Below are 11,164 nucleotides of genomic sequence, written 5' to 3'. Positions count from 1 at the left end.
TAAATTAATGTTCCCTGGATTATTCTCCAATAGAGGCAGGAAGAGGAGAGAAGGAGAGTGGAAGAGAGGTGAGAGAGAGGAGAGAGGGATGAGGTGATAGAAGAAGAGCAGAGTAGAGGTGAGAGAGGAGAGAAGAGAAGAGAAAAGAGAGAGGGATGAGGTGAGAGAGGAGAGAGGGATGAGGTGCGTGATGTTGATTGGAAGATAAGACATGTGAGAGAGGAGAGGGGGCACAGAAGAGAGCAGAGGGAGAAGGGCAGAGTGGATGTGAGAGACAGGAGAGAATAGAGGGAGAAAGGGATGAGGTCAAAGTGAAAGAGAAGTGAGAGAGATGTGAGGGAGAGAGGTGAGGTGGTGCAGAGCACAGATTTTCAGGGAGATAGGGAGCAGGGGTAAGAGAGGAGAAAGAGAGAGAGAGAGAGAGAGAGAGAGAGAGAGAGAGAGAGAGAGGAAAGAAGGCCAGAAACAAGCCCTGAGATGGAGAAGAGAAAGAGAGAGAGAGAGAGAGAGAGAGAGAGAGAGAGAGAGAGAGAGAGAGAGAAACAAAGAGAAAGAGCAATAGGAGGTCAGAGACCAAGCCACTTCCTCTTTTCTCTCATCTCTAGTTCTTTTCTCTGTTCTCTTGACAGAGTTCTCCACTCTGGTTAGTTAAAACATGATGATCACAGCCTCTCCTCTCTGGTTAGTTAAAACATGATGATCACAGCCTCTTCTCTCTGGTTAGTTAAAACATGATGATCACAGCCTCTCCTCTCTGGTTAGTTAAAACATGATGATCACTGCCTCTCCTCTCTGGTTAGTTAAAACATGATGATCACAGCCTCTTCTCTCTGGTTAGTTAAAACATGATGATGACTAGGGATGGGTATCGTTAAGATTTTAACGGTATTACTACTCTTAATGATACTGCTTATCGATCCGGTACTTTAACGGTATTCTTATCTGTTCTTCTTGTTGTTTTTTACGAAAAAAACGAAACACATTAAGAACAGAATTTACATTGCTTCATTTTCTGAAATGTAAAATAAATAAAATAAACAATTATTTACAGCAAAGGAAACAGCAATGTTTTGAACAAATCACTATTATACTCTAGTGTTGTGATGATGGAAATGTAAAACAACTGAAATGCAAAAGAAAATATAGTGATATAGAACAACACTGGTGGGGCCTGCAGGTAGGCTGCAGAAGATAAGACAGTGGTATAGAACAACACTGGTAGGGCCTGCAGGTAGGCTGCAGAAGATAAGACCGTGGTATAGAACAACACTGGTGGGGCCTGCAGGTAGGCTGCAGAAGATAAGACAGTGGTATAGAACAACACTGGTAGGGCCTGCAGGTAGGCTGCAGAAGATAAGACAGTGGTATAGAACAACACTGGTGGGGACTGCAGGTAGGGTGCAGAAGATAAGACAGTGGTATAGAACAACACTGGTGGGGCCTGCAGGTAGGCTGCAGAAGATAAGACAGTGGTATAGAACAACACTGGTGGGGCCTGCAGGTAGGGGGCAGAAGATAAGACAGTGGTATAGAACAACACTGGTGGGGCCTGCAGGTAGGCTGCAGAAGATAAGACAGTGGTATAGAACAACACTGGTGGGGACTGCAGGTAGGGTGCAGAAGATAAGACAGTGGTATAGAACAACACTGGTGGGGCCTGCAGGTAGGCTGCAGAAGATAAGACAGTGGTATAGAACAACACTGGTGGAGCCTGCAGGTAGGCTGCAGAAGATAAGACAGTGGTATAGAACAACACTGGTAGGGCCTGCAGGTAGGGGGCAGAAGATAAGACAGTGGTATAGAACAACACGGGTGGGGCCTGCAGGTAGGCTGCAGAAGATAAGATAGTGGTATAGAACAACACTGGTGGGGCCTGCAGGTAAGCTGCAGAAGATAAGACAGTGGTATAGAACAACACAGGTGGGGCCTGCAGGTAAGCTGCAGAAGATAAGACAGTGGTATAGAACAACACTGGTGGGGCCTGCAGGTAGGCTGCAGAAGATAAGACAGTGGTATAGAACAACACTGGTGGGGCCTGCAGGTAGGGGGCAGAAGATAAGACAGTGGTATAGAACAACACTGGTGGGGCCTGCAGGTAGGCTGCAGAAGATAAGACCGTGGTATAGAACAACACTGGTGGGGCCTGCAGGTAGGCTGCAGAAGATAAGACAGTGGTATAGAACAACACTGGTGGGGCCTGCAGGTAGGCTGCAGAAGATAAGACCGTGGTATAGAACAACACTGGTGGGGCCTGCAGGTAGGCTGCAGAAGATAAGACAGTGGTATAGAACAACACTGGTGGGGCCTGCAGGTAGGGGGCAGAAGATAAGACAGTGGTATAGAACAACACTGGTGGGGCCTGCAGGTAGGCTGCAGAAGATAAGACAGTGGTATAGAACGACACTGGTGGGGACTGCAGGTAGGGTGCAGAAGATAAGACAGTGGTATAGAACAACACTGGTGGGGCCTGCAGGTAGGCTGCAGAAGATAAGACAGTGGTATAGAACAACACTGGTGGGGACTGCAGGTAGGGTGCAGAAGATAAGACTGTGGTATAGAACAACACTGGTGGGGGCTGCAGGTAGGCTGCAGAAGATAAGACAGTGATATAGAACAACACTGGTGGGGCCTGCAGGTAGGCTGCAGAAGAAAAGACAGTGATATAGAACAACACGGGTAGGGCCTGCAGGTAGGCTTCAGAAGATAAGACAGTGGTATAGAACAACACTGGTAGGGCCTGCAGGTAGGCTGCAGAAGATAAGACAGTGGTATAGAACAACACTGGTGGAGCCTGCAGGTAGGCTGCAGAAGATAAGACAGTGGTATAGAACAACACTGGTAGGGCCTGCAGGTAGGGGGCAGAAGATAAGACAGTGGTATAGAACAACACGGGTGGGGCCTGCAGGTAGGCTGCAGAAGATAAGATAGTGGTATAGAACAACACTGGTGGGGCCTGCAGGTAAGCTGCAGAAGATAAGACAGTGGTATAGAACAACACAGGTGGGGCCTGCAGGTAAGCTGCAGAAGATAAGACAGTGGTATAGAACAACACTGGTGGGGCCTGCAGGTAGGCTGCAGAAGATAAGACAGTGGTATAGAACAACACTGGTGGGGCCTGCAGGTAGGGGGCAGAAGATAAGACAGTGGTATAGAACAACACTGGTGGAGACTGCAGGTAGGGTGCAGAAGATAAGACAGTGGTATAGAACAACACTGGTGGGGCCTGCAGGTAGGCTGCAGAAGATAAGACAGTGGTATAGAACAACACTGGTGGGGCCTGCAGGTAGGGGGCAGAAGATAAGACAATGGTATAGAACAACACTGGTGGGGCCTGCAGGTAGGCTGCAGAAGATAAGACAGTGGTATAGAACAACACTGGTGGGGCCTGCAGGTAGGCTGCAGAAGATAAGACCGTGGTATAGAACAACACTGGTGGGGCCTGCAGATAGGCTGCAGAAGATAAGACAGTGGTATAGAACAACACTGGTAGGGCCTGCAGGTAGGCTGCAGAAGATAAGACAGTGGTATAGAACAACACTGGTGGGGACTGCAGGTAGGGTGCAGAAGATAAGACAGTGGTATAGAACAACACTGGTGGGGCCTGCAGGTAGGCTGCAGAAGATAAGACAGTGGTATAGAACAACACTGGTGGGGCCTGCAGGTAGGCTGCAGAAGATAAGACAGTGGTATAGAACAACACTGGTGGGGACTGCAGGTAGGGTGCAGAAGATAAGACAGTGGTATAGAACAACACTGGTGGGGCCTGCAGGTAGGCTGCAGAAGATAAGACAGTGATATAGAACAACACTGGTGGGGCCTGCAGGTAGGCTGCAGAAGAAAAGACAGTGATATAGAACAACACTGGTAGGGCCTGCAGGTAGGCTTCAGAAGATAAGACAGTGGTATAGAACAACACTGGTGGGGCCTGCAGGTAGGGGGCAGAAGATAAGACAGTGGTATAGAACAACACTGGTGGGGCCTGCAGGTAGGGGGCAGAAGATAAGACAGTGGTATAGAACAACACGGGTGGGGCCTGCAGGTAGGGGGCAGAAGATAAGACAGTGGTTTAGAACAACACGGGTGGGCCTGCAGGTAGGGGGCAGAAGATAAGACAGTGATATAGAACAACACTGGTGGGGCCTGCAGGTAGGCTGCAGAAGATAAGACAGTGATATAGAACAACACGGGTAGGGCCTGCAGGTAGGCTTCAGAAGATAAGACAGTGGTATAGAACAACACTGGTGGGGCCTGCAGGTAGGCTGCAGAAGATAAGACAGTGGTATAGAACAACACTGGTGGGGCCTGCAGGTAGGCTGCAGAAGATAAGACCGTGGTATAGAACAACACTGGTGGGGCCTGCAGGTAGGCTGCAGAAGATAAGACAGTGGTATAGAACAACACTGGTAGGGCCTGCAGGTAGGCTGCAGAAGATAAGACAGTGGTATAGAACAACACTGGTGGGGACTGCAGGTAGGGTGCAGAAGATAAGACAGTGGTATAGAACAACACTGGTGGGGCCTGCAGGTAGGCTGCAGAAGATAAGACAGTGGTATAGAACAACACTGGTGGGGCCTGCAGGTAGGGGGCAGAAGATAAGACAGTGGTATAGAACAACACTGGTGGGGCCTGCAGGTAGGCTGCAGAAGATAAGACAGTGGTATAGAACAACACTGGTGGGGCCTGCAGGTAGGCTGCAGAAGATAAGACAGTGGTATAGAACAACACTGGTGGGGACTGCAGGTAGGGTGCAGAAGATAAGACAGTGGTATAGAACAACACTGGTGGGGCCTGCAGGTAGGCTGCAGAAGATAAGACAGTGATATAGAACAACACTGGTGGGGCCTGCAGGTAGGCTGCAGAAGAAAAGACAGTGATATAGAACAACACGGGTAGGGCCTGCAGGTAGGCTTCAGAAGATAAGACAGTGGTATAGAACAACACGGGTGGGGCCTGCAGGTAGGGGGCAGAAGATAAGACAGTGGTATAGAACAACACTGGTGGGGCCTGCAGGTAGGGGGCAGAAGATAAGACAGTGGTATAGAACAACACGGGTGGGGCCTGCAGGTAGGGGGCAGAAGATAAGACAGTGGTTTAGAACAACACGGGTAGGGCCTGCAGGTAGGGGGCAGAAGATAAGACAGTGATATAGAACAACACTGGTGGGGCCTGCAGGTAGGCTGCAGAAGATAAGACAGTGATATAGAACAACACGGGTAGGGCCTGCAGGTATGCTTCAGAAGATAAGACAGTGGTATAGAACAACACTGGTGGGGCCTGCAGGTAGGCTGCAGAAGATAAGACAGTGGTATAGAACAACACTGGTAGGGCCTGCAGGTAGGCTGCAGAAGATAAGACAGTGATATAGAACAACACTGGTGGGGCCTGCAGGTAGGCTGCAGAAGATAAGACAGTGATATAGAACAACACGGGTAGGGCCTGCAGGTAGGCTTCAGAAGATAAGACAGTGGTATAGAACAACACTGGTGGGGCCTGCAGGTAGAATGCAGAAGATAAGACAGTGGTATAGAACAACACTGGTAGGGCCTGCAGGTAGGCTGCAGAAGATAAGACAGTGGTATAGAACAACACTGGTAGGGACTGCAGGTAGGCTGCAGAAGATAAGACAGTGATATAGAACAACACTGGTAGGGCCTGCAGGTAGGCTGCAGAAGATAAGACAGTGGTATAGAACAAAACTGGTGGGGCCTGCAGGTAGGCTGCAGAAGATAAGACAGTGATATAGAACAACACTGGTAGGGCCTGCAGGTAGGGGGCAGAAGATAAGACAGTGATATAGAACAACACTGGTGGGGCCCGCAGGTAGGCTGCAGAAGATAAGATAGTGGTATAGAACAACACTGGTGGGGCCTGCAGGTAGGCTGCAGAAGATAAGACCGTGGTATAGAACAACACTGGTAGGGCCTGCAGGTAGGGGGCAGAAGATAAGACAGTGGTATAGAACAAAACTGGTGGGGCCCGCAGGTAGGCTGCAGAAGATAAGACAGTGGTATAGAACAACACTGGTGGGGCCTGCAGGTAGGCTGCAGAAAATAAGACTGTGGTATAGAACAACACTGGTAGGGCCTGCAGGTAGGGGGCAGAAGATAAGACAGTGGTATAGAACAAAACTGGTGGGGCCCGCAGGTAGGCTGCAGAAGATAAGACAGTGGTATAGAACAATACTGGTGGGGCCTGCAGGTAGGCTGCAGAAGATAAGACAGTGGTATAGAACAACACTGGTGGGGCCTGCAGGTAGACTGCAGAAAATAAGACCGTGGTATAGAACAACACTGGTAGGGCCTGCAGGTAGGGGGCAGAAGATAAGACAGTGGTATAGAACAACACTGGTGGGGCCTGCAGGTAGGCTGCAGAAGATAAGACAGTGGTATAGAACAACACTGGTAGGGCCTGCAGGTAGGCTGCAGAAGATAAGACAGTGATATAGAACAACACTGGTGGGGCCTGCAGGTAAGCTGCAGAAGATAAGACAGTGGTATAGAACAACACTGGTAGGGCCTGCAGGTAGGGGGCATAAGATAAGACAGTGGTATAGAACAACACTGGTGGGGCCTGCAGGTAGGCTTCAGAAGATAAGACAGTGGTATAGAACAACACTGGTAGGGCCTGCAGGTAGGCTGCAGAAGATAAGACAGTGGTATAGAACAACACTGGTAGGGCATGCAGGTAGGCTGCAGAAGATAAGACAGTGGTATAGAACAACACTGGTGGGGCCTGCAGGTAGGCTGCAGAAGATAAGACCGTGGTATAGAACAACACTGGTGGGGCCTGCAGGTAGGCTGCAGAAGATAAGACAGTGGTATAGAACAACACTGGTAGGGCCTGCAGGTAGGGGGCAGAAGATAAGACAGTGGTATAGAACAACACGGGTGGGACCTGCAGGTAGGCTGCAGAAGATAAGACAGTGGTATAGAACAACACTGGTGGGGCCTGCAGGTAGGCTGCAGAAGATAAGACAGTGGTATAGAACAACACTGGTGGGACCTGCAGGTAGGGGGCAGAAGATAAGACAGTGGTATAGAACAACACTGGTAGGGCCTGCAGGTAGGCTGCAGAAGATAAGACAGTGGTATAGAACAACACTGGTGGGGGCTGCAGGTAGGGGGCACAAGATAAGACAGTGGTATAGAACAACACGGGTGGGACCTGCAGGTAGGCTGCAGAAGATAAGACAGTGGTATAGAACAACACTGGTGGGGCCTGGAGGTAGGGGGCAGAAGATAAGACAGTGGTATAGAACAACACTGGTGGGGCCTGGAGGTAGGCTGCAGAAGATAAGACAGTGGTATAGAACAACACTGGTGGGGCCTGCAGGTAGGCTGCAAAAGGACTAAAAGTTCTTAGCAGTTCTTCTGGAAAAAGATCAACATATTTGCCTTCTCTGGCAGAAGTCGGGACCTCTCCTGGATTATTGTGTTCCCTGCAGTCGAAAATACCCTCTCTTACGGGGTGAAGGAGGCTTGAGCACCGAGGTAACTTGTTGCAATGTTTGTGAGGAGGGGCAGAGTAGTTATCTTCTCCCACCACATCACAGGATCTTCAGCCATGGGGACGGGAGGCAGGCCTTATTTTTAGGATGCGTAGCCTCTTGATGGCAACATCCATATTACCAGCATTATCAACAGTCACAGCTACAATATTGCTCGCTCTGTCTCAAACTCTTCCAGAATGTCTGAGATCTCCTCTGACACTACTTCGATAGTTGGTGATTTGTACACTGTCCTGGTGTGGATGACCTTCTGTTTTACACTGTCCTGGTGTGGATGACCTTCTGTTTTACACTGCCCTGGTGTGGAGGACCTTCTGTTTTACACTGCCCTGGTGTGGAGGACCTTCTGTTGTACACTGCCCTGGTGTGGATGACCTTCTGTTTTACACTGTCCTGGTGTGGATGACCTTCTGTTGTACACTGCCCTGGTGTGGATGACCTTCTGTTTTACACTGCCCTGGTGTGGAGGACCTTCTGTTGTACACTGCCCTGGTGTGGATGACCTTCTGTTTTACACTGTCCTGGTGTGAAGGACCTTCTGTTGTACACTGCCCTGGTGTGGATGACCTTCTGTTGTACACTGCCCTGGTGTGGATGACCTTCTGTTGTACACTGCCCTGGTGTGGATGACCTTCTGTTTTACACTGCCCTGGTGTGGAGGACCTTCTGTTGTACACTGCCCTGGTGTGGATGACCTTCTGTTTTACACTGTCCTGGTGTGGAGGACCTTCTGTTGTACACTGTCCTGGTGTGGAGGACCTTCTGTTGTACACTGCCCTGGTGTGGAGGACCTTCTGTTTTACACTGCCCTGGTGTGGAGGACCTTCTGTTGTACACTGTCCTGGTGTGGAGGACCTTCTGTTGTACACTGCCCTGGTGTGGAGGACCTTCTGTTTTACACTGCCCTGGTGTGGAGGACCTTCTGTTGTACACTGCCCTGGTGTGGATGACCTTCTGTTTTACACTGCCCTGGTGTGGAGGACCTTCTGTTGTACACTGCCCTGGTGTGGATGACCTTCTGTTTAACACTGCCCTGGTGTGGATGACCTTCTGTTGTACACTGCCCTGGTGTGGAGGATATTCTGTTGTACACTTCCCTGGTGTGGATGATCTTCTGTTGTACACTGTCCTGGTGTGGATGACCTTCTGTTTTACACTGTCCTGGTTTGGAGAACCTTCTGTTGTACACTGCCCTGGTGTGGATGACCTTCTGTTGTACACTGCCCTGGTGTGGATGACCTTCTGTTGTACACTGCCCTGGTGTGGATGACCTTCTGTTGTACACTGCCCTGGTGTGGAGGACCTTCTGTTTTACACTGCCCTGATGTGGATGACCTTCTGTTTTACACTGCCCTGGTGTGGAGGACCTTCTGTTTAACACTGCCCTGGTGTGGATGACCTTCTGTTTTACACTGCCCTGGTGTGGATGACCTTCTGTTTTACACTGCCCTGGTGTGGAGGACCTTCTGTTTAACACTGCCCTGGTGTGGAGGACCTTCTGTTTTACACTGCCCTGGTGTGGAGGACCTTCTGTTTTACACTGCCCTGGTGTGGATGACCTTCTGTTTTACACTGACCTGGTGTGGATGACCTTCTGTTTAACACTGCCCTGGTGTGGATGACCTTCTGTTTTACACTGCCCTGGTGTGGAGGACCTTCTGTTTAACACTGCCCTGGTGTGGATGACCTTCTGTTTTACACTGCCCTGGTGTGGAGGACCTTCTGTTTTACACTGCCCTGGTGTGGATGACCTTCTGTTTTACACTGCCCTGGTGTGGAGGACCTTCTGTTTAACACTGCCCTGGTGTGGATGACCTTCTGTTTTACACTGCCCTGGTGTGGAGGACCTTCTGTTGTACACTGCCCTGGTGTGGAGGACCTTCTGTTTAACACTGCCCTGGTGTGGAGGACCTTCTGTTTAACACTGCCCTGGTGTGGAGGACCTTCTGTTTAACACTGCCCTGGTGTGGAGGACCTTCTGTTGTACACTGCCCTGGCTTGTGTAGTGCACTCTAACAGTGAGATAATGGTCCTGACAGAAGTTGGTCCACCCGTCTGATGTGATGGCCAGCTCTGACACATCCTTCAGCTCAGTGATCACATCGGCCTTTTCTACACCATGCCAGATAGGAATGAATGTGTTACTGAGGTAACTCCTGGAGGGAGGGGTATATTTGGGGTTTAGTGCCTTGCTCATCTCTCTACAGCAAAATAATATATAGTTTTCATGTGTTGAATTATCATTATTGAATTGTTGTGTTGTTGTGTATTGTAGAGTGATGGGACTAACAGACAACTCTTGTATACTACTATATCCTAACAATTCATATCACTCAATATATACTGACAGACTGTCACCTAAAGCCCTTGGACTCCACTGTTGCAAAGGGGTTTAGGCCTTTCACTATGTACTTGGTCACGGCTAGGTGGCACTCATTCACCCTGTCCTCAGTCATCCCCCCACTAGCTGCCAGCGTGAAGGGGCTTTGGGCTTGTCTTTGGCTTCGACCAGCGGTATTAGACGGAGGAGTGGGTTGGCTCATTGTAGCTGCAAAATCTCTAAATGGGTGATTGAATTTCTGAACACACCCATAGCTAAACAATAAGCTGGCTAATGGTTCCTTTTGATCAGGAACTCATGTTCTCATTATCTAGTTAACTCCGTGTGTGTTGGCTCTAGGCTGCTAGCATACATAGCTAACGTAGACCGGGTAACGAGGGATGAACTACGAGCTGGGCAGTCAAACTGTTTCTCTGCCTGTACATGATGCACTGTCCATAGATGTTTGGACAGATTGCTCGTGTTTTCCACCCTTACAAGCAGAAGTCCTGTTGCACTTGTGGCAATGAGCAATGTCATCATCGACTCTGGTGCAGTGTAATCACACTTCTGAACGTTTAGCTCTCTCCGCCATCGTCACTAACCAAGAGCAGGGTGCTGTGTGTGCTGTAGCACCAGAGAGATCTCTCTTCTGGATTGGGAATAGCCCAAATGCATCATAGACTAATCTTATTGCAAATTAGAAACATTTGGTGAGATAAAATGTGCAAGATAACGTTTATGTAGCAATAGTAAATAGGAAATGTATTTTCTTATTTTCTCCAGTACCGAAAGCAGAACCGAAAACGTTGGAGCTTATCGATACTACGGTCTTTCATAATTTAGCCCCGGGGCCGGGGTTTCGGTACCCATCCCTAATGATCACTGCCTCTATTCTCTGGTTAGTTTAAAACATGATGATCACAGCCTCTCTTCTCTGGTTAGTTAAAACATGATGCTCACAGCCTCTTCTCTCTGGTTAGTTAAAACATGATGATCACAGCCTCTTCTCTCTGGTTAGTTAAAACATGATGATCACAGCCTCTTCTCTCTGGTTAGTTAAAACATGATGCTCACAGCCTCTTCTCTCTGGTTAGTTAAAACATGATGCTCACAGCCTCTTCTCTCTGGTTAGTTAAAACATGATGATCACAGCCTCTTCTCTCTGGTTAGTTAAAACATGATGATCACAGCCTCTCTTCTCTGGTTAGTTTAAAACATGATGATCACTGCCTCTTCTCTCACCTTATACACATCACCACAACCACATCTGTCAACCTGTGTGTGTGAATGTGTGCCTGCATGTCAGTGTTTGTGTGACAGCCAGGTCACCCATA

At 49.1% G+C, this 11,164-nt stretch overlaps 1 protein-coding gene across 1 annotated transcript in view; it reads right to left on the bottom strand.

The window, feature by feature from the left end:
* Nucleotides 1-10,050, bottom strand: part of LOC115122646 (contactin-associated protein-like 2) — a 52,812-nt gene extending 42,762 nt beyond the window's left edge. The window contains exons 1-2 of the mRNA XM_065019052.1: nt 9,866-10,050; nt 9,545-9,663 (exon numbers count right to left, since the gene is read on the bottom strand). Of these exons, the coding sequence (XP_064875124.1) occupies nt 9,545-9,663; nt 9,866-10,050 (304 nt within the window). The remainder of the gene's footprint in view (nt 1-9,544; nt 9,664-9,865) is intronic.
* Nucleotides 10,051-11,164: the final 1,114 nt, after the last annotated feature.

Source organism: Oncorhynchus nerka, linkage group LG6 (genome assembly GCF_034236695.1).
Source record: "Oncorhynchus nerka isolate Pitt River linkage group LG6, Oner_Uvic_2.0, whole genome shotgun sequence".
Lineage (NCBI taxonomy): Eukaryota > Metazoa > Chordata > Actinopteri > Salmoniformes > Salmonidae > Oncorhynchus > Oncorhynchus nerka.
This window is presented reverse-complemented; position numbering and strand designations above follow the sequence as displayed.